We start from the raw sequence: 24,141 nt of genomic DNA, 5'->3' as shown, positions 1-24,141 counted from the left end.
CATGGACAATTTAAAATAGGAAAAGAAGTTCAGCTTTCAATGAGTGTTTAGATGATATTTATTTAGCTTTATATTCACAATTTGGTATGAAAAACAGAAAATCGTAAAAGTACTTTTAAAGTTTGAATGTAAATTAAAATTACGATACTTGAAAATAAAATAAATTTTATCAATTTTTATTTTATTTTATTATTTTGTTTCAGTATTTCTACATTCTTGCCCACTGATAATAAGTTAATAGTGAAGATGACATATTTTTCCATATAATTATATATATAAGTATATATATTAAAAGAATATTTTTTTCACTTTATTGTAAAATATATATTTATTATGATTACATAAATATTTTATTTCATTTTAATAAATAAATTACTATGATTCTGATCGACATTTTTTCAATAAAATATTGACACACAAGACGACATTAAATTTAATATTGATTTTTTACTCCAAAATTTATAGTGTAACACACATTTTAATAAGGATAATTATATAGTAATAAAAGAATTATTTTATTATAGATTATTTATCAATTGGTTTGCTTTCGTCACTAGCCGCAAGAGAGTATGCTTCCATATTGAGTATAATAGTAACATATATATAAAAGAGTAAGCTAACTAAATTAAACATAAGATAATGTATATCATCATCATCAATCATAATTATTCTTATCATGATTATCTATATGAATGGAAAAAAACTACACATATCATGATTACACATGAAGTGTCTTGTAAAGAATTCTAAAATTTATGTTAAAGAAGTCTTATTAAAGACTAAGACCTTATATATTCTAAAGTCACTAAATTTTAGTTGGTCTGTTTTTCCAAAGTTAGGATGACATAAAGCATTTGATATCATCAAGGATCCTCCACTTATGTAAAGTCTCACCTAAAAAGAGAATATGATATGTCCATATATAATATAGTGCATCTAACATTACTTATATATCTATCCAAAGAATACACAATTAAATCTCAATTTGTACTATATCAAATTATTAATAAATTTTGAGTGATTTTATCATGACAAATAAAACAAGACTCTATTCACTTAAGAAACACCTATGTTGTTTGAGTGAAAAACAGTTCTATAACAATATCATTTTAGGGATTTTCTTGCTCCAACGACCATCTTATTATTTTGAGCGTTCATCACTTGAGTATCAATGTCACGTTTGAGTATCCACCACGTTGTTGGAAGAAATCCAACAAGTTCTAGAAGGCTAATGCATCACCTTAGGATGCTTGAGTGTCCAACTAACTCCATGACATGCATCACCAATCGTCACATGTAGTGACACATAAACACCACTTGTACAACACTCAAACGTCCAACATACAATGCTTGAGCCACTAGTAATATCACTTGGACGTTTGTCCAACCTCAAGTGATATGTTTCCAAGGAAGAGAGATGGTGAGATTGGAAAGAGGTGAAGGCCTCAATGATAAGGTCAATATCTTTTTTGTGGTGTGTAAGGTCATGAATCTTACTCACTAAGATTGTTGTGTGGCACATCTTGTAACATAGATTGTGAAAGATTTAGATGTTTGCAATTTTGAGGACCTTGGTGTTGAACTATCATGTTTATTATGAGTAGAGATATTTAATAGACCTTACATGTTAACGATGAAAAATAAGTAAAATACAAGAAGTGATGATTGAATTGTGGTTCAAAAACTATATGCAGTTTTTTGCAAGTATCGTCAGATGATGTGTAGTCAGGTGATAAGTTTATACTAGTCAAACAATTCACAATTGTCTCACGATGAGTGCTAATTTATTCTAGGTAAAGACTTTCATGTGAAAATTGTCTCCTCCTAACTCAAAGTGAGTGTTGTTAATTTTTTTTTCTTTTTCCTTTCAATGATGCTCTTTTTATAGGTGATTGATACTTTAGATACCTTTTAGAACATAAAAAAAAAATCGTATAACGATAAAAACGAATAGATAAAATTTAGAGGTAAATTGTGTAAATCTTATTAGAATCTTAGTAATAGTGAGGTCTTCCCGAATTCGATTCACTTTAATCATCCGTAATCTATTAAAATGGAGGTATAATATTTATGACCGTAACTTGATATTTCAATAAAGGTAGTGTGGTTTTAGCCAATACCTACCTCCACCGTCACATTGGGATCAAGTCAAATGATTGCCCTAAAGTCCCAGATGATACAAATATGTTAATTATTTAATGAATAGATAATAATTTTGTAATTATTTAATTAATAACTAGTGATGTATTAATTATTTAATCAATAAATATATTTATGTAAATTACTTGATTCATAATATATCAATGTATGAATTATTTAATGAAAAATATTAACGTATTGATTCTGTAAATAATAATCTATTAACTACTTAATAAATACATATTAATCTATTTATTATTTAATTAATAAATAAAAATACATTTATTTTTCAATTAACAAATATTAATGTAATAACTATTTTTTTTTACATTGTACTTTATTTTTATATCTTTACTATATTTTGTTATTTATATTTTTACACTTTCACCTATTGCTAGACGATTCATCATAGGATGGATCATCTAGTATTCACTATATTTTGTTTGAGAGTTCATTTAATTCCAATTCCTTCATTTTAATTCGTAAGTGAAAGGTTTCATACAATGAATTTTGTATATGGGATGTTGTCTTTGGATTCGACTTAGGTTAATCACACATTACATTATAAAAATTTATAAAAACTAATTTCTAAATTGGTATATGAACCTACCTGTTATAAGATCGGAATACTAAAGAGCTTAGTGACTGTATCCCCTAACTGAGTCTTTATTATCATTAATGACCATTATAAATAAAACAACTTACTCAATGAGTCATTAATGATGATGACAACTATTTATGGATCAATAAATGACAATCATATGGTCAACCCAAAAGTCGCCACCTAATATATATATATATATATATATATATAAATACCTACTCTTGAAGAAGTAGAATTTATCTTGTCTCATACTCTTAACTCTCATACTGTTAATAACTTATTATCTTTGTGCTCCTATCAATTTAAGTATCGGAGAGTCATTTCCAGGTGGATCTCCCCCTCTCATCAATGACCAACTGAAAACTCGTTATTTGATGAATACCCAACCCTCATCGAGATCAACAACTAAAAGTTCTCGCCAATTCATTTATGGTAGGAAGAATATCCAACATTATATTAGACATCGAGTGATTTCTTGATAATCATCTGAAATCAATAAAGTTGAAAAAGATTGTGTGAATTCCTATTGCGGAGGCATGGACCGAGCAGCTGCACAAGAAATTTGAGATTTTGAAAAGCAAGATGCCATGGTACGTGGTACACTATTATGGAATCATAGCAGGATACAAGTACATTAAGGAGGTGTGGCACTTCAAAAGGAAGCCTATGGTTGTGGTGTTAAGCCCTCAAGGGAAGGTGCAACACTTAGACGCATTCCATTTAAGAGGAAGAGGAAGACAAAAAAAAAACCTAAGAGAAGGGGAAAAGAGGCACGAGGAAGATTATACCTAAAAATATTTATTATGATGATTATTTATTGAATAAATATAATAAGTATTTGTCATATAATGACATAATAAATAGAAGTAATTTTGTATTTACAATTTTATTATTATTTTATTTATTATGATAGGTAAAAAACAATTGATTTTACCATCATCTCATTTATTACTTTATAGAGTTAGACCAAATATTACTTTAGTCTCATACACTACAAGAAAATCATTATAAGATTTTTAGTGGCAAAAAATAATTAGTTGCTATAGTGATTAAATTAGAGACCATTTTAGAGACTAAACAATTTCTGGTTTCTAAATTAGTTTCTAAATTAGTATCTAATTAACAACCTTTAACTATCAATTATTTAGTTTTTAAATTTGGTAGCAAAAATTAGATACCGATTTAGAAACCATTTAACAATAATAGAAATTAATTTAGAAACCAATTTTTTTTAATTACTATAACAACTAATTAGTTTTTGTTTTTAAAATTGATTTCTAATTCATGTATTTCTTGTAGTGAGAAAAAATAAAATTACATGTATATATTCATATTATTTTATTAAAAAATATTTAATTTTATCACATTTCCTAAGACAAAAATATAACTTAACAACAAAATTCTACTTTTAACTAACAGCTAGAGCAGGGAAAAGGAGAGTGATACTCACTTATTCGTAAATACTTCTTTAACTTAACTCATTCAACATGTTTGTTTACAGTACATTGAAGGCAATAAGCACTTCTATAACCTATATTATATATCTAGTAAATTAAGCAACACCAAAGATGAGAAAAAAAAGACACCCAATATATGTTCCATTACGATCGAGGATGAACTTTAAGAGTTCATTAGTTATTCTTAGGTGGATGGTGCACTGGTCGATGATAATCAGCAGTAAAAGCGAAGGTGGACGGTGCACTTCCTTTTCCTTCAGCAATGGAAGAAAACTTCACCTTCCCATATTTACTCATAACTACCTTTCCACTTCTTTTCTTCAACTTCTCTTCATCAATTGTTGCAATGCTTTTCACTGCACCACTTTCCGTAACCCTAGTTGCAACACTTGCCTGTTAAATTCCAAATATGGTACAACATAAACCCTTTATTTATTCTGTGAAAAGATTCATTCACTTACTGCACTTCCACTGCATGAGCCACATTTGATGTTAAGGATCGCAGCAAAACTATACAATTGTGACTCATTGTAAAGTAGGGGTGTGATTTTGGAAACAAGAAGAAAAAGTGGAAAATGAATTCAGAAAAATTGAAATTATAGTTTATCTGTAAGGAACTTTATGAAAATTCTATTACCATTAACTTCCTTCAAAACAAGTTTTTTATTTTACATATTAACTAATTTTAGTTTATACTTTATTTTTCTTATGATTCTCTAGAAGTATTTCTAAAAACGTTTATCAACAAAACTACTTAACATAATTTTTTTTTTAAAAGAAAGACAATCTACTTTCATGGCCTTAAATTGTTTGGTTCAAACACTATCAAACATTCCCTTGATATATAAATATATATATATATATATAATGACATATTTAAAATGTACATGCAATTACCTTTACTTCTGGAATTTCATTAGCTGCCACACCTGCATTTTTCACCTTTTTGTGATTAATACATAATTGCCCATAATGTTAATTTGATCAGGTCTAGAAAGTAATTAAGGGCTTGGTGGGAGGAGCTTTTCAATAAGAATTTTTGTAAAAAAAATTGACTTTCCCATAAGTTAAAATTAATTTATATATAAATTAAAAATAAAAATTTGAAGAAGTTAAATGAGAATTACAGGTATTTTTTTTATGAACTCACAGAAAAGTATATAAAATGAAATAAAAGGAAATTGATTCATATATAAATAAATTAATTTTAATTATGAAGAAATCAAATTCATTCGTTATGAAGAAATTTGTCCCATACATAATACAGAGAAATACACACCAAACATGATAGAAATACCTTTAGGGTTGAAGCGTGCAGTGGATAACCAGGCAGCAGAAAGAAATAGAAGCAGAACACAAGCAGCAGTGTTCTTGATTAGCACCATCACAGTCTCTGATATAACTTGTAGATGTTCTTGATTACCTTAAAATGAAAAAGAGAAATCAGTTCCAAAGGGTAAGTTTTCATTTATAGCAAGTGATCTGAAGTGAGAAAAACCCAAGTCAAAAAAATTAACCAACAATTCCTTAATCCATGTGATCAAATTTAAATTATTCAAATACCTATAAAATCCAAGGGTAACTTTTAAAAAACTATCGTTGCAACAACTAATCCTTCTTGAACGTTCAAACACTAGCTGTAATATATAGTATTTCAAATGCTTGGGAACTAAAACTATTTCTCAATCCCAATAAGTACAACTTCAATGAATCTCCTTTCCTAATATCAATAGATGTATATTTTGTATATAGATTTTAAGTTGATAAAAAAAAATCTTTTATTCTTTTTATATGAGTTTTTTTCCGGTCTAACAAAAAAGAAACCATTAATTTTGGTTCTACTAATTATAAAATTTATGAAAAGAGATTTTCTCATCATCTAATGTTGATTTATGTGCATCTAATTCTTTAAAATTAATGGAATATTTTATTTTGTTTTGCCTAATTGAAAAACAAATACCATATTTATATAAGTGGAAACATAACAGATAGCCGTAGATATAAAAAAACAACAGTTTTTTTTTTATCAGCAAAACGAATAAATAAATCAGAATTACTTCAGGGGTGATCCAACCCTTATACAATTACACTTTAACTTCCGTCACTTTTCCAAAAAAACACCTACCAAATAGACAAAATCACAAATTCTAAGAAAAACAAAACCTCCAAAAGAACATTAATAAATCAACTTCATGCAAGACAAAGGGTTCAAACACCAATTAGGATAAGAGAAAGACCTACAACGAGACTTAAAGTAAATTCAAGACTAAATCTTAACTTGGACCATTGCAAACACTGACACGTCAGCTTATCCCCTAATAAAAATGGTATTGATTAGGAACAACATTAATGTAAAAATTAGGTTTGAGAATTCCTATGTGAATCTGTGGTCCAAAGAATGTGTGGAACAGTGTGATTAGGGTTGCAGAGAGGTTAAAACACCACGTAGGGGCAGCATTCTTGGGATAGGAGAGAGTTCAGAAGGGTTGACAACAGAGATGGTGTTACTGGTGATAACGTGGAATTGAAGCTTTGTGTGTTTTGCGTTTGTCTACCACCATGCAATCAACGAGGAAAAACTATGTGCTTTAATTTGCCGAGGCAGGCACCCTATACGTTAAACAATGTGCTTCACAAATATTAAAATTAAGGTACTAGATTTCCCATGTAAAAGAACATGACCATTTTGCACTTCAAGGTGTACACCTATATATTGTGCCACAAAACAAGTTACTTAGTACTAACTACTAACTAACCATGTTTGATAAAAAAAAATATAAATGCAAAAGAAGTAATAAATATATAAGAGTGTATTATATTTCACAAAAATAAAATAGTTTAGAGTCATTACAATTTTCTTTTTTCAAATTTTAGATAATTTTTTCTTTTAATAATAGAAAATAATTCATAGAACTATTAATAAGAAAAAGTTATAAAAGTATCACTAAAAAAATTATTAAATAAAACTAATTTTAGAGATAAAAAATAATTAATTACTATATTAACTAAATTATATATTAATTTAGAAATTAAAAAAAAATATTGATATTTAAAATAATTTTTATTATTAATAACGTAGAATTACTAGTTCATGTATGGAAATAATAAAGAGGTTGAGAGGGGTTCTCTTGGACACCAATTGCTAAAATTACGATTTCATTGTTTCTTGCAATGAATCAAAATATACATTCACTACGAGAAAAGTGGGAATTAGCTGCTAGAGTTAAGTGTCATTTACGAGTGAGACACAAATAAAGTGAGACAAATAGATATTAGACCGACACAAAAATAATTAGCAATGAGTCAAATCCACACCAAGCGGACACTACAAGAAAATCATGAAATAGAAACTAATTTTAAAGATAAAAAAGAATTAGTTGCTATAGTGACTAAATTAGAGATCATTTTAGGGACTAAATAAATTTTTGGTTTCTAAATTAGTTTCTATTATTGTGAAATAGTTTATAAATTGATATCTAATTAGCTACCAAGGTTTTAACTATCAATTATTTAGTTTTTAAATTTGGTAGCATAAACCTTGGTTGCTAATTAGATATCAATTTAGAAACTATTAACAATAATATAAACTAATTTAGAAATCAACTTTTTTTAGGATATATTAAAAGTGTGCATGCCTCAAATAACACCTTGGATTAGATGATAATGTTCTGAGTAATTACTGTACTCTTGAAATAATAAGCTTAACCAAAGTGTAGAAAATGAAAGAACAAAGCATTGCCAAAAGAAATAAATATTTTGCATTGGCCACACAATTTATTGTGACTTTTTACAAAAAGTTTTGTTGTTTCAACATATACGAGCTATTCTATCTATATGTTTATGATTTTTCACATCAGTTAATACTATGATGAACCAAAATATGCAGAATGCCAAATGGATTTTGCTTCATAACTGCCAGAATTCAGTAAAATCGTTGCACATAGCGTGGCCTCTTGCATCATGGTTCACTGCATTGCTCCCTTTGCTTCTTTGTATAGTAGATCAATGTGATCCTGCAAAATAATGTTCACAATGAGTAATATTTATTGAGTAAATCACTCAAAGATCGGAGTGGAATTTATAGATAAACATTTGGTACTGATGCATAAAAGTCAAAAACTGATGCATCTTTGGTACGAATGTGAATCAAACTGCTAATTAATTCAGAAGGTTAATAGTTACAAAATTTTGACAACAGCACCTTATAGTACTTGAGCAATTGTGGTGTCTTCAATTTGAAAGTTGGAGTTACTAAATCTCTCTCCATGTCAAAGGGATTTGGTTCCAGATGAATGGCTTTTAACAGCTCAAATCCTCTAAGCTGAGAGTGATTGTTTCATGTCAGATACAGCTAAAACAACCAGAAACTAGCAGAGCATAGCATAGTGAATTACTATATATACATACTTGGTGTTTCTGACCAGTGCTGTTGAGCTCATCCAAAATGTACTTTCTTGCTTTTAGATTATCACATACTCACTTGTTCTTCAACTTTTTCTTTCAATGCTTAGTGATATGTGTGTTCCCAATTTCTAGTGTACTTTTGTGAAGTTCCAATGGGACTTCACTTGATTCAGATTTTCTGTTTTGCAGGCTTGCAATAGCTGTGCAGTGTCATATGTTCCCCTATATGACACCCTTGGTATGTGTTTTCTGACTTAGCAAATGTCTCAGTGTCTTTGCTTTTACAATTTGAAACATTTCCTCTGAAGAACTTGTGGACACAAATTGGAGCATATATCAGCAAGTTTCTCTTGCTCAACACTCATTCACTCTGTCATTCTTCCAGCTAGTAATTGATTTTGCCTTTCACTTGGATGCATGCTTAACAGGTCCTAATGCGGTGGAGTTCATCATAAACCATGCAGAAGTTTCAATTGCATTTGTTCAGGAAAAAAAAATTCCATCAGTTTGTTCGAGTTCTTTGATCACAGTTTTCTTTTATTATTTCTAGACTTTCTAAGACACTGAATTGTTCTATTTTTAGTATTACCATATTTGCTTAGTCATCCTGGATTTGGTGAGTGTGACAAATAGTTTTGCTGTTTCATTATTTGGTGATATGGCTTTGCTTGAACCTTCAAACTCACTAGGATTATCTTATCTGGTGCTTCCACATATCTGACTCTCTCCAGTAAATATGTGCCTGCTATATAAGGATCAACATTAGCTATTTCTCATTCAGTTTTGGTGCTTCATCTGGCAGGGACTCTGTTAAAAGGAACCCCAACAGTAAAATGCTTGGTAGGCGTCAAAAAACAGATTCTAAGGTATCAGCTTCATGTATTTTGGTTCCATGCACCATATTTTAGGAACTTTTGAATTAAAATCTCCTATTTGTGTTCAGTGTCCCTTGATTAAAAAGTAACATAACACACTAAATAGTTCTCTCTTCATTGATTGTTAGACTTTTTTATGCTTACATGCCACTTTTTACCTAACTTGGGGGAACATAAAAAGGTATGGAAATGGGAACAAGTTCTCTTGTTATGGATAGCTTTAAGAGTCTAAACTATTGGGGAAAACATAATTTTCCTCAAATTTTTGAAAACATCATGTGAACATTGGAGGCGAATTTACAGGTGGGTTCCTATGCATGGCTTACATATCAAGAGGTTTATGCTGCTGCCTTGAAAATGGGTTCTGCCATGAGGAGCCGTGGTGTCAATCCAGTGAGTTTTCAACATTCCTTGCTCTCTCTCAAGATTATTGCATTGGAATCAGTGAATAATATGAAATTGATAATCTAACTAGTGGTTTTTTAAATCACAAGGGAGATCGTTGTGGCATATATGGCTCCAACTGTCTGGAATGGATCATTGCAATGGAGGTATACCACTTTCTCAGTATCACCATATATTATTCTTCATTTAACAAAGCCTGCTATCTTAGAGTTTAATTCCTGTGCCATAATTTTTTTTCCGTCATTAAGCAATTGAAAATCATCATTAGTGTGACTTTAAATTAGTAATCATAAAAGTCAGCAAACGATTCTGCATAAACATTTGTGATTGAATCACAATGCAAAATTTATTTACACTGTGAGTGCAATACTCACATGGAAAGCTGCACATAAAAGAAGAGAATACTATTAGTCGATATCCTTAGGAAATTAATTGTCTTTGTTAATTATTCCAATGGCGCTTCACTTGATTCAGCTTTGCTGTTTTGCAGGCTTGCAATAGCTGTGCAGTGTCATATGTTCCCTTATATGACACCCTTGGTATGTGTTTCCGACTTAGCAAATGTCTCGGTGTCTTTGCTTTTACTATGTGAAACATTTCCTCTGAAGAACTTGTGGACACAAATTGGAGTATATATCAGCAAGTTTCTCTTGCTCAACACTCATTCACTCTGTCATTCTGCCAGCTAGTAATTGGCAAGACTTGGGTGTATGCTTACCAGATCCTAATGCGGTGGAGTTTATCATAAATCATGCTGAAGTTTCAATTGCATTTGTTCAGGAAAAAAAAGTTCCATCAGTATGTTCGAGTTCTTTGATCACAGTTTTCTTTTATTATTTCTAGATTTTCTAAAACACTGAATTGTTCTATTTTTAATATTACTATATTTGCTTAGTCATCCTGGATTTGGTGTGAGTGTGACAAATAGTTTTGCTGTTTCATTATTTGGTGATATGATATGGCTTTGCTTGAACCTTCAAACTCACTAGGATTATCTTATCTGGTTTTTCCACATATTTGACTCCCTCCAGTAAAAATGCTTGCTATATAAGGATCATCTTTACATTGGTTAACAATTAATTTGCCATATTTTGCATGCAACTTTCAACACATTTCTATCTCGATCAGCTATCAAGTATCGACCAGGTCTTGTCTCCTAAAAAACTATGTGATGAGAACGTCATTAGCATCCTATTTAGAAGAATTGTATATATACATATATATATATATATAAGCTATTATATGATGTTAATATTAGACACTTGCTTAGAACAGTAATGTAAAGTCAGGTCCATATTTTGAACTTGAAAATATGTCATGCCTACTGCAAGTCCTTTTCAATGCTGTCTTTTACAGAACAAAGTTGTAATTAGCAAGTTATCCATCGAATTCCTTGAAGTTTCCTAATGAACTAACATCTGTTTTCACAGGTTTTGTCTGTCTTGTGCAGTGTTCTTCAAATCTTAAAAGTAGGTGAAGCATTGACGTTTTACTTACTCATAGATTAAGGGTCTTACTGCATTCCATGCTGACCGAGCTCTAATTATTGATGTAGCTATTGTGAGCTTTGGAAGTGTTTCGACCACACAAAAGAAGGAATCTGAGGAGCATGGTGCGTCCTGCTTCTCATGGGGAGAGTTTCTCTTGTTGGTAAGATGTTAAAACTGGTTTTCAATTGCCTATTTGGTGTTCAAAGTCAGAATCATGAGTCATCTTTTCTAAGTATTCAGAGATGTTATTAAGAGTTTAATATCTTCTCTTTTCTTCCTTGTTTTAGGGATGTCTGGATTGGGATTTACCATCCAAAAAGAAGACAGACATTTGTACAATAATGTACACAAGTGGAACAACTGGCGATCCCAAAGGTGTTGTTATTAAGAATCAGGCTTTCATGGCTGAAGTGTTGTCTGTTGACCACATACTTATGTTAACAGACAGAGTGGTAAGAAACGAATTTTCTTGAAGCTTAGTTAGTTTCATGAAATTTAAATATTGACTCTGCGAACTATGCCACCCCAATCTTTCTTTGGCTTCCAAGTTGATAAATGTCTCTATGATTTTCAAACGGCAACTTAATTTCTTAAACCCAATGATGAGAAAATCAAATCACAATCATATTTCAATTAGTAGATGGTGAAATTCTGATATAAGATAAGGTCAGGAAAAAGTAAGTACATTGGCTGTAAAAATTGCCTGGTGGTTCTAAAATCAATTACTTTCCTCACATTATGCTAATGAAAATAATTCTACTCTCATCATTCCTGAGGGAAATTTGGTACTTGTTTTAATCATATTCAAAATTAATACAATGAGAAGATGAGGTTGAGTGTCTAATCTTTGTTGAATTAAAAACTATATTGCTGATAACTGACACTAACAAGACAAATTTTGTAATATTTTCAGGCAGCAGAAGACTATGTGTACTTCTCCTTTCTTCCTCTTGCTCACGTATATGATCAAATAATGGAGATCTATTACATCTCCAATGGCTCATCAATAGGATTTTGACAAGGAATAAGATTTTGATTCACGTCATGGAATTAGTTTTTGGTTCGTTCTTTAAGTGTCCTGTTTTAATTTCCCTTACTGAACTTTCTTGCTGATTCATGCAGGATGTCAGGTTCTTGCTGGAAGATGTTCAGGCACTACAACCAACTATATTTTGTGGTGTTCCTAGAGTTTTTGATCTTATTTGTGCTGGTAAAACAAGAATGCTTCTTATGATCATCTTTGGTTCTGTGACTACCATATTTAAACCAAGAATCATGATCTTAAACAATGTTTTTAAATCCTTATCTTTCTGTGACACTTTATCCAACAAATAAGCTTTTCATTTGAAGGTATCAAAAGCAGACTTTCTTCAGCAGGAGCACTGCAGAGTACACTGTTTCAGTGTGCTTACAACTAGTATGTTTCATCATTAAACTCAAGTGTGAAGTTTTCTGTGCGTGTGTAAACTAATTTGGAGTCTAATGACAGCAAGTTAAAGTATCTGGAGAAGGGTCTTCCGCAACACAAAGCAGCACCTCTGTAAGATAGGCTTGTGTTTGACAAGGTATAATAAACACTTTAACTTCATGTGTTCTTTTCATAAACTCTGGTTCAAAACTAAAATATAAGTTTCAATGATAGACAAAACAAGCACTGGGTGGACGTGTTCGCATCCTGTTATCTGGAGCTGCTCCTTTGCCTAGGCACGTGGAAGAGTTCATGAGGGTCACTAGTGGATCTACATTATCACAAGGACATGGTATGGTATATGAATCTTCTACTATAGAGAAAAATTATATCAAAGTTTTCTGAATCAAAAGGACTAAATTTTCAGAAAATAATCTGACTAGAAAATAGAAAAAAGGATGGTTCAATCCTATGAAGAATTCTAGCATGATTTTAATATAAGTGTCACATGTTCAGTGTAGATGTGCATGATCATATTAATTTATTATCATTTTGATGTGGCAGGTCTTACTGAAAGTTGTGCTGGGTGTTTCACAGCCATAGGTGATGGGTATTCCATGACAGGAACAGTTGGTGTTCCCATGACAACCATTGAAGCCAGGCTTGAATCTGTGCCAGAGATGGAATATGATGCTCTCTCCAATGTAGCCCGCGGAGAAATTTGTCTCAGAGGAAATACCTTGTTCTCTGGTTATCACTAGCGTGAAGATCTGACCAAAGAGGTTATGGTTGATGGTTGGTTTCACACAGGTAAGCAATGTTGTTCTAGATTCAAAATTCAGTGATTTGTTAATAAGCAAAAGAATTCACATACAAGTACATCATTGCAGGAGACATTGGAGAGTGGCAACCAAATGGAGCCATGAAAATTATTGATAGGAAGAAGAATATCTTTATATTATCTCAAGGAGAATATGTTGCTGTGGAGAATATTGAAAACAAGTATTTGCAATGTCCCCTTATAACATCGGTATGCTTCTGCTTCATTCACTAGGCAGTCATAAAAACTAGAGAAACAATAGTGAGAAATTCATTTTTGTTCAGATACAAGTTTACAAGAAAAGTTCATCTATAGAGTAATACACCTGTTCTCATTTATAAGCAAAAGAAATAATTAAATTCATACTTAATAAAGGGATAAATTAACTGTAATAAATTTTACTAATTCTCCTAATAAGATGCCTTGTTGTTAATATGGTAAAACAGAAAGCACAAATGATATGATAATGGTTAACCAAAAGTTAGACATTAATTAAAGTTAAGGTATTTTATGAAATATATCATCAAATGAAGTAAAAGTAGTTAAAATTTGTTTATATTTAAGAAAAAAGTGTTTTTTTTTCTTTTTCTTATAAATGGGAGTAAAGAGAGTAGCATTAGTACCACAAAGTCTAAATTTATGTGATGCAATATAATGAATAAAAGAAAAGTCTTTCTTATGCAGATTTGGGTGTATGGAAACAGCTTTGAGTCATTCTTGGTGGCTGTTAGGCATACAACATCAAATCACTGTTTCTGCAATCAAACTCCACACATATCTTGACACTCAATTCAGAGTTTATTCATGTATGAATATTTAGTTCAATTTCTACACTTAAGAAGGCAGGTTTCATTGCTCTTGTTGAGGAGAACTAGAGAAGACATTTAATAGAAATAGATAAATTCTGTAGTTTTACATAAGGCAAATAACCCCTTTGCTTACAAAAGGAAAATTTAAATTTACAAACTGAAAAAACAGCAGCAGACAAGTTGCAACTTCAAGATGTACAATCGGAAGCTTCAAGAATGAAATCAAACTTTAAAAGAAACATACACAAAGAAATTGTAGCATCACGTTGACAAGAGAAGCTCAAAATATTCTCCATTTTATTGGTCATAGATAGTAAATAGAAGATGATACAAACAACACATTCAGTTATATCAATTTCTTTCTATGATCTTCTCCAACCGTAAGTCAGGAAAATGAAAACTATCCCTGCTAAATTTACTCACCAAAGAATGAATTGTGCTTTCTTTTAGTCTATATCCTATTCTAAACATGAACTCCAAAACATCCAAAATTTCATCCAACCTATCTTCCTGTGATAGACTGTTAATCAGGTGCTCAAAAGTATGCTCCTGGGGTTTCAGCTTCCAACTCGTCATGTTAAGCAACCACTCCATTCCCTGCAGAGAATATCCTTCTTTGCATAACCCAGTTATAATATAATCATGTGTACTTGCTGTTGGTTCCAAATGTTTATCTTGCATATCCTTCCACAACCTAATTGCACCCTGTGTGTCTCCTTCTTCACATAGTCCCTTAATAAGAGGAGTATAAGAGAAAACTGATGGCTCTAAACCCTGTGCCAGCAGTTCATTTAATAGTTTTGTTGCCCTAACCAGCTCCCCATTCTTGCACAGGCCTTTAATAATAGAATTGTATGTAACCAAATCACGAACAATGCCCTTCTGAAACATTTCTTCAAACAAGCTATGTGCTTCATCTGTTCTTCCATGCAAACATAAACCTGAAATCATTGTGGTATAGGTAACTGTGGTTTCTGCATAACCTCTGCCACGCATATCCTCAAAGATCTTCCTTGCCTCAACAAGATCACCAATCTTAAAATACTGATGCATCATTACATTATAGGTGTATTCATTTGGCCGAAATCCCTTTTTAATCATCTCAAACCACAGCTTCCTGGCCTCCCCGGGCCTTCCCATCTCACATAGACCCTTGATCACTGTTGTGTACATAACCCTGTCTGGGAAATATCCTCTGTCCTTGAGATCATTAAAAACCCGGAAGCCCTCAGAATTCTTCCTCTTCAGGAGTCCATTTATGATTTCTTGATATGTAAAGATATCAGGATTGCATTGCTTGGCAATCATAATATGAAGGATCTCAGATACTCGAGCATATTGTCTCTCCTTACAAAACCCCCTAATAAGTGCAGTGAAAACAACATTATCAGGATGTAAGCCATTTTCCAGAAGTTCCCTAAGAAGTTCATACCCTTTCAAAACTTTGTTTTCTGCACAGAATGTCATTATCAGATATCCAACAGTTTCCACATTAATGCTAGCAACAACACCGGATTCCATCATCTGTTCATATAATGTCCAAACCAGATTAGTCCTCCCAGCCCTCAAACAACTCAACAGAGATGCATTCCAAGTTGTTACAGAGGGGCAAAACCCGACCTGTTTCAACATATCAACTGCATCTTCAACCATTCCAGTCCTGCTGAGACACTGAATGTAACCCTCCAAGGAAGCAGGCTCGGGAGTCAAACCCGGGCAGTCAAGCAATGCTTTTGCTGCTTTGCAGGCTCCAGCATCCACAAGCGCACAGAAAAGGGCATTGTAAGATGCCTGGTCAGGCGAGAAACCACAAGAAGAGCACAGCCAGTGAAAGAAACGGAGGGAGAGCAAGGCATTGTTCTGGTGGTTAAGATAAAGGAGGAAGAAAGAGGGGTCAGAAAAATTGAAAGATGGATACAGGGAAAGAAGGTTGTCCTCCCAACGGGGCTTTGATCGTGTAATCCTACAAATTTCATGGATAAAGTTGCAATCTTTAGCATCGAGGATTTTGGTGGGATGATCATGATAGCCTTGTTTGGTCTCTGAGGTGAGGTTTCGGAATTGGGCAAAGCTTCGGCACAAGAGCGTTACAGAAGAATACAAAGGAGTTCCCCTCACCATTGCCATTGTCATGAGATTGGTACACGCAGCTCAAACAATTAGTATAAGAGGAAGAAACAAGAATCAAAAGAAAAAGCTTGGTGGAGGTTTTCAATGGACCTGAGCTTCAATAGACTAGCCTCTGCCCCCAAACCAATGAACAGGAGGGTGTTATGAGTGTGGAAGGTTACTCGAACTCCTTGCTACCTTCTTATATGAACTTCAGTGTTCAAACACACAAACATTGTAGATTTGTTGTAGCAGAGAGCTGAGAAATCTGCTTCGTAAATTAAAAAACAAATTACAGTTATCAATTATCCATATGCCTGGCAAATCAAAGTCAAAATGAAGCACGCATTTAGTCAGAAAAAAGATCATTTTTCTCAAACTGAATCAAAATAAACATATTCCAAAATCAATTAGCATACCCTAATATTATGATTAAGCCCAACAACTTTTTGGACTCTGGACTAGAATGATTAACAAATTGAAATATTAGGGACTCTCAATACCTGAATAATGTTTTACCCAAAAAACATTTGCATCGTAGCAAATTTTGTTCACATAAAAGCGGTGGCTGGAATATGATGCAAGGTTGTCACTCGCTGACTCGTCCGAGTTTACGTTTTCACATGCCCTGCCGAGTTAACTCGGTAGCAAACTCGTTTTTTTAACAAATTCGGCAAAATCGGAGTAAACTCGCGATTCCGGTCCGATTTGGCGAGTTTAACTGGATTCTTTTTAAACCCAAAACGGTGTCGCTCTGAAGGGGGAAAATTAAATGAAACAAACTGAACTTAGGGTTTCATTTTCGTGCCGTTGCCTTTTGCGTCTTCTGTACGTCTTCTTCTGGGAGTGCGGCGGTTGTGGCGATCAAGCGGAGCGGTCGCGCGGTTTGTGCGGTGGTCGCGGGTTGCAGGTGGTTCGTGCGGTGGCTGGGCTTTTTATTGGCTAAGATTGGTATTTAAATATAAAATAAAGATAATTTTTTTCTTAATTTCAATAAGGTTAAATTTGTGATACTTTAATTTAAATAAAAATCAATCAAAACTTTTTATTTTATTTTGAGTGAAGTATCATTTCGCTATACTTTAATTTAAATCAAAATCAATTAATTTTTATTTTATTTTATTTTAGGTGAAGTATTGAGGTAAATTCCCTATCTAGCACTATTTACACTTTTATTTCCTTAACTAGCACTCTTTTGTTTTTATTTCCTTATCTAACACTTTTTTGTTTTTATTTTCCTATCTAGCATCTTTTTATTTTTTATTTCCCTATCTAGCACCATTTCAAAAATAAATTAAAAAATAATAAATTAATTTTTTTTATAATTTTAATTTTGAATGCATTAAAAAATAAATATTTTTAATGTTTAAAATAGTTAGAAATATAATTAATGAATAAAGAAATGTGTTTTTACAAAATAAAAATAAAAAAGTAATAAATTTAAAATGTTTAGTTTAAAAATTATTTTTTTAAGAATGAATAAAATAAAAAATTAAACTCTACAACAACATAAAAGTTGAATATATAAACATAAATTAGTATTTTTTTTTATTATTGATGATGTAATTATGTTAATTTCAAGTAAAAAATACAGGACATAGTTATAAAAAAACAAAGTTAAATAAATATATGAACATAAAAGAACAACATGATCGAAAAAAAATGTTCATATTGTCAAATACGAAGACACACATAAAGAATATGTCCCAACATTACTGGATTGTGCACTTCTCGTCATTAATTATGTTTCATTTCGCACAAACTATTTAATGTACCATTGAAAAAAATATTAAATGAATTATCATCTTTAATTTATTTTCATTTTTATGATCAACATATACTTATTTAGTATCGCCTTATATCTCTTATATTTATCTTATTTGGATTTATTTTTATATCTTTTATCTTAATTTGTTTTGCCTTTATTTTATATCTTTTATGTTTTTAGTTATTATTTTTTTCTACCATACTTTTTTTTTATTGTTGCTATTTTTATTTTCTAAACTTATTTTTTTTTCATTTTTTACTTCTCATTTTTAAGCATTAAGTGTAACATTTGCATTAGTTTTTTTTAGGATTTTGCATTTAGGATAGACACTTCAATATTACCTATGTATCCACTATTAATTAATACTATTTGACTTTGGTTTTTTTGTAATTATGTCATGTATTTTTTACTTGAAATTAACATGATTACATCATCAATAATAATAAAAATAAATAGTAATTTATGTTTATAGATTCAACTTTTATGTTGTTGTAGGGTTTAATTTTTTATTTTCTTCATTCTTAAAAAAAATAATTTAAACTAAACATTTTAATTTTTTTATTTTATTTTATAAAAACTCATTTCTTTATTCATTAATTATATTTCTAACTATTTTAAACATTAAAAATATTTATTTTTTAATGCATTCAATATTAAAATTATCAAAACATAAATAAATTATTATTTATTTATTTATTTTTGAAATGGTGCTAGATAGAGAAATAAAGAATAAAAGGGTGTTAGATAGGGAAATAAAAACAAAAGGGTGCTAGATAGGGAAATAAAAACAAAAGGGTGCTAGTTAGGGAAATAAAAGTCTAAATAGTGCTAGATAGGGAATTTACCCGAAGTATTAGGTCCTTAATATTTGTTTAATTAATTTTGACAAAAAATTGGTAATATTTAATTTTGTAAAAAAAAATATCCGCTGTCAAGTTGTTCATTACAATATTAATTATGTTAAAGTGACAACTTTTTATCAATTTTGTTTGACATATTTTGTCATTCAGCAAGTTAAAAAGATAAAAAAAAAGTGAAAATAATATTTTTTTTTTTGTCCATTAAAAATTATAAATATTAGTTTGTTTCTCATTTTATTATTTTCCATTCAGAATATTGTTAATGAAGGATGAAGCAAATACAAATAATATGTAAGAAATAAAATAGAAAATATATTATTGTCCAATGTTAGAAATGTAGTTTTATAAGACTCAATCAAGTAACTTTCAAGTATCATAGACGTGCATCGAATCCAATTTTAAAATGGGAAAAAAAATAGAAAATTGCACTTGCTCTCTTCTTTGTGTTAATATGCATAAAATTTATTATCGTATCTTGATTTTTTTTAAGTCAAAATATATAAGTCATTTTTTTTAAATATCAAATTACTTTTATACATAAAAAAACAAATAAGTAACTCCTAGAAAAGAAGAAAAATACATAAAAATATATTACCCAACTTTCCCATATCTTATAAAAAAAAAAATACATTACCCAACTTTCGTGTATCTTATAAAAAAAAATTATGAAAAATATTGGAGCATTCAGGGCTTCTTTTAATTCTTTAGTTATCCTATTGTATATAAATTGGAAATTAACTGTGTTTTCTCCATAATCATAGACACTATATTGTTATTATTAATATAATAATAGGTATTTCTTTAATTAATACATTTCAAAATTTATTTTCATAAGATTGAATTCTAACTGTTAAACTTTGAAAATAAATTTTAGATATATTTTGAATCATCCTAACTCTCAATATGGTATTTTATCTTTTTTTATAAACATAAAAAATACATATTATCATCATCATCATCATCTTATTTTCTATTATTAAGACTCAGATCAAACAAGCCTATTGTTTTAATTGCTACTTAATAAAAACTCCCAAACTTCTTCTTCATCTCCTCTATTGCAACCTTCACAGCATCATGTTTTAATTATGTTATAAATTAATCCTGTATCAATTCACTTTTTAACAATTTAACAAATTAAATAATTAAATTATTTTAACTATGTTTAATTAACTTACTTTATCAACAATAAAAATAAAAGTTCATCTCTTGAAATGATTCACTTAGATTTTTTTAACCGATAAGAATTACATTTGTTATTACATACAACTATTGAACATGGGTTAGGTTCTTAAATCATAAGAATAAGTCTTTCAAAATATTCTTTTTATAAAAATATTCAAAAATAAAATTGCTACTTTCAAAAGTTACTTGACAAAGTTACCATGACCACCGAAAATTTATAAATTAACAAATTCAAAAGTTTGTGTGATAATAGTTATATAAAGATTGAACACAGTTTATAAATGAACAAATTCAAAAGTTTTTGAGATGATAGTTATATAAGAACTGAACACAGTTTGATACAAAAATGTCAACATAAGTTCTCATAAAAATAAGATAATCTGCATGCAACATTACTATATTATAAGTTATAACAATTTTTATCTAATGAAGTAGTCTTTTTTACAAGATGTTACTGGTGTTTGAAAGAGTTGCACTATGTTGTGTCATATTCTCAAATTTCTTGTTGAGGTTGAGGTTACATGGTGTTGCACTCAATACCCTGCATAGACAGAAAGACCTCACACTCCAATAATTTGTCATCTATGTACTCATTTTTTTTTAATGATAAAAAGCATTATAAAGACTAACATTTGCACTTCTCCAAAAATCGAGTCAATGATGTCTTGCGAGCCTGTGGCAAGCTGCATAAAATGGTAAAAGATGTCAACTTCATTCATCAAACCTTCTGATTGTAGAGTCACTAAATACAAACACTTGTAATGATCAAACACAAATAACTTTGGACAACAGAGAAGCAGAGAGATGCATCCCTTGTTTACTACAAATTTAATTTATCTTACCACAAACCAATTGATGAGTCCTTGGATATGCAATAGGTCTCCATTATTTGGTCATATACATATATACTCCATAACCTCCCTTCCATTTCTGCCTTCCATTTCTGAGGTTGAGCTTCATCAACAACACCTAACAACTTAAAACAAGTGCACATGCATAGCTAAATGTGTATAAAAAGTTTATAGTCAGGAAAACTGAACAGAAAATTGTTCATATTATGATAACAGAGTCCATAACAACAAAGTCTAGAGTTCATAACATAAATACATAAAAGAGATAACGGATTCAGCTCATAGATTAAAACATAAAAAATAAAAAAGAGTTTGAAACACAAAACATAAGAGTAACTAGGGACGGTGGACATCTCTAAATACTTTTTCGATCATATCCAACTCAATTTGAAGAGCTCTTGTCTTTGCATGAAGCATCTCCCTCTGCTCTTCAATAACCCTCTCTCATTGTCAGTTCTTCTTTATCAACACTTACTAATTTCATATGCAAAGTCACTATTGTAACTTTAATGTATTATGAATAAAATCATTATCCATGTTTATATACTTAGTGAGTGTTACAATATAAATTTTTAATTGAAATTGTTCTTATGGGTTCGACACTTGTACTTCAAAGCATTAAACTACAATTGAAACCAACACCTACCCACTCTTGTATGAACATATTTTGGAAGATTTACGACATCCTTAATTTATTAGAGTTAAATGAAAAAATAAAAATTAAATTAATGTATTTATTAGGAGTTTTATGAAATAGAATAGAATAAATAAATAATAGAAAAAAAGTATGAAGCACTTTTTTTTAAATATGGGATATTGGAAATGGTGAATACATGAGAAATTTTTTTATTTATTGAAGTCAACATCATTTTCATGCATCATTGCATTTCAAGACCACCTTCAAATTTGTTTCCTTGAGAACTTATGCATTTTGCAACTCCATAATTACTAACTACACTCCATTTAAAGAAAAAAAAAAAAAAAACACTACATCACCATTGTTTATCGTGCTACATTCTTTGAGAAGAAGAATAATACATAGAGAGTGAGTTGTCCTGAAAAATTATTTTGAAAGGTATTACTTACATTGTGAAAAGTTTATTCTAGAAATTATGTTGTAAAAAGTATCATACTTCTTTACTTCTTTTAAAGGGGTTGTTCCAAAAATTCTAGTATGAAAACTTTGTTTTAAAATGTATTTCACTTGTTCTTGAAATCTTGTTCTAGAAATCTTATTGTAGAAATCTTATTGTAGAAATCTTGTTCCAGACCTTCTATTCTAGAAATCATGTTTTGGAAATTATATAAAGCTTGTTTTAGAATATTTCTAGAACATGTAATGGAAGTCATTTTTAGAAAGGGTAAAATGATAATTTTAAATTGTTTAGAACTAGAGTTAATAATTATAGGGGTGTAGGAAGAAAATTTCTTCCTTGAGTTATTGGTATTATTTGGCCCACTCTATTATTTGTAACTTGGTTATGTCTTCATTTTCAAACTTTTATTTCCTAGATCTAATATTTCTTTCTGCACCCTTTATATTTATAAATAAGTAACTTATCTTTTATTAGTGAGAACTTTAATCAAACAAAAACATGTTTAAAACTAGAAGACGTTCTCCGTTTTAATTTTTGGATTAAAATTTTCTAGTATATTTAAGGTTTCAAAATAATTTTAATATATTAAAAACCAAAACATTATATTTAATTTTTTAATTATATATAATAAAAATTATTTTCTAAAAATTTAGTCATTCTCTAATTATATATAGAAAAATATATTTTATAAAAACTTATTCAGTTAAAATAATATTTTATAAAAAATTGATTTTTTGTAATTATATATATAAAAAAGTTTTAAATTGTAATGCGTGTACTAATAAGTTGGCTAATTTATGATTTATTCACATATAATCATTTCATTGGTATAATAGACTTCCATTCAGTATGTTCTTAGAATTCTTTATGAATAGATATAGTTTACCAATGTATCATTTTTGTTAACATATGAGTTTTGGCCTAGTCTCTCATATTTTTATATTTTATATTTTTATTTTTTAATAATTTTTTTTCATGTGATGACAGATGATTGATGTTACTTGAGGTGTCAGTCGAGATGTCAAGTTGCATAATGATATCTAACGTGAAAGCATTTATATAAAAAAAAAATTAAACTTGTCTAATTTTTTAACATTTTTAATTTTAAATATTAAAAAATATATATTAAAATTATTATACATTAAAAAATAAATAATTATATTTCTTACGATTTTAACTAAAAATTGTATATAAATATACAAATTCTAAATTTTGATTTTTTTTAATTTTATATATTATAAATTAAAAAGCATATATACGATTTCTAAATATTTTTAAATCGTATCTGTGATTGACGATTTTAATATTCAAAAATCGTATTTCACATCATTTATTCATTTTTGAAAGAAATAATATTTATTTGAAAAAATTGAAAAGAATTAAACTACCATAGTAAAAAGAACCTAGCTTATGTTCTAATGTACCTGTTCCATTATTAACCTCTTCCCACTCAGACTAAAAATAGTTCAGAACCCTTTCCCCAGTTGATTGTCTCAGAAGAAGTGATCATAGAAGGGAGTGAGAGATGGAGAGACTCGTTGAGGTGAAAAAGTGGGACTAACCGGATCGGGTAGCGGTTCGCTGAAAAAGGTGGAATAGATTGTTTATTTTAACTTGTTGGTTTGCTTAAGTCTGTTCCGTATAATGTACAGTCTGCGTTGATCAATTCTTATGTAAGACGGGCTAGAAAAATTAGTTCACAAATTCTATGCGGAACAGGCCAACCTGATTTGCTTTTTACGGATCAAGTACGGGACGAACCAATCCGCATTGTCACTCCTACTCGTTGAGTTAACTAGATAAAGTATAGAAAAAGTTTTCTACATATACATGTTTTCTTCAAAATAATATATATATATATAT

General features: G+C 30.0%; 2 protein-coding genes, 1 long non-coding RNA gene and 1 pseudogene across 5 annotated transcripts; 1 reads left to right on the top strand and 3 right to left on the bottom strand.

Annotated features, from left to right (window-relative positions):
• Positions 1–4,057: 4,057 nt before the first annotated feature.
• On the bottom strand, positions 4,058–5,661 carry LOC137805765 (uncharacterized). The gene is made up of 3 exons (XM_068605689.1): positions 5,498–5,661; positions 5,098–5,129; positions 4,058–4,593 (listed from the first exon to the last, which is right to left on the bottom strand). Exons 1-3 carry the CDS (start codon positions 5,583–5,585, stop codon positions 4,375–4,377), a joined length of 339 nt encoding a protein of 112 aa, XP_068461790.1. The 5' UTR covers positions 5,586–5,661; the 3' UTR covers positions 4,058–4,374.
• Positions 5,662–8,152: 2,491 nt separating this feature from the next.
• On the bottom strand, positions 8,153–8,716 carry LOC137806324 (uncharacterized). Its single transcript, XR_011080332.1, has 3 exons — positions 8,608–8,716; positions 8,402–8,521; positions 8,153–8,213 (listed from the first exon to the last, which is right to left on the bottom strand). It is a non-coding gene; the product is annotated as an uncharacterized lncRNA (long non-coding RNA).
• Positions 8,717–8,830: 114 nt separating this feature from the next.
• Positions 8,831–14,456, top strand: LOC137808834 (probable CoA ligase CCL6; annotated as a pseudogene).
• Positions 14,457–14,677: 221 nt separating this feature from the next.
• Positions 14,678–17,489, bottom strand: LOC137806323 (pentatricopeptide repeat-containing protein At5g18950). Of its 3 annotated transcripts, none has more exons than XM_068606363.1 (2): positions 17,024–17,489; positions 14,678–16,788 (listed from the first exon to the last, which is right to left on the bottom strand). In XM_068606363.1, the coding sequence occupies exon 2, from the start codon at positions 16,542–16,544 to the stop codon at positions 14,763–14,765; it is 1,782 nt and encodes a 593-aa protein (XP_068462464.1). In that variant the 5' UTR covers positions 16,545–16,788; positions 17,024–17,489; the 3' UTR covers positions 14,678–14,762. The 3 variants fall into 3 exon arrangements, with proteins under 3 accessions (XP_068462464.1, XP_068462463.1, XP_068462465.1); XM_068606362.1 differs by having other exon boundaries at positions 14,678–16,837; positions 17,024–17,465; XM_068606364.1 differs by having other exon boundaries at positions 14,678–16,791; positions 17,024–17,465.
• Between the last annotated feature and the right edge of the window lie 6,652 nt (positions 17,490–24,141).

The sequence above is a fragment of the Phaseolus vulgaris genome, chromosome 3, assembly GCF_000499845.2.
Source record: "Phaseolus vulgaris cultivar G19833 chromosome 3, P. vulgaris v2.0, whole genome shotgun sequence".
NCBI classification, from domain to species: Eukaryota; Viridiplantae; Streptophyta; class Magnoliopsida; order Fabales; family Fabaceae; genus Phaseolus; species Phaseolus vulgaris.
Note: the sequence above shows the minus strand (reverse complement) of the source record. Positions and strands in the feature narration are given on the sequence as shown.

Bases quoted from the DNA above. Each gene is read 5' to 3' on its own strand.
- LOC137805765 (XM_068605689.1), bottom strand. From the start codon at position 5,585: ATGGTGCTAATCAAGAACACTGCTGCTTGTGTTCTGCTTCTATTTCTT. The intron at 5,130-5,497 runs GTATTTCTATCA...TGAAAAATGCAG, and splicing joins TGCACGCTTCAACCCTAAAG to GTGTGGCAGCTAATGAAATT. The intron at 4,594-5,097 runs GTAATTGCATGT...GGAATTTAACAG, and splicing joins ATGAAATTCCAGAAGTAAAG to GCAAGTGTTGCAACTAGGGT.
- LOC137806323 (XM_068606363.1), bottom strand. From the start codon at position 16,544: ATGACAATGGCAATGGTGAGGGGAACTCCTTTGTATTCTTCTGTAACG.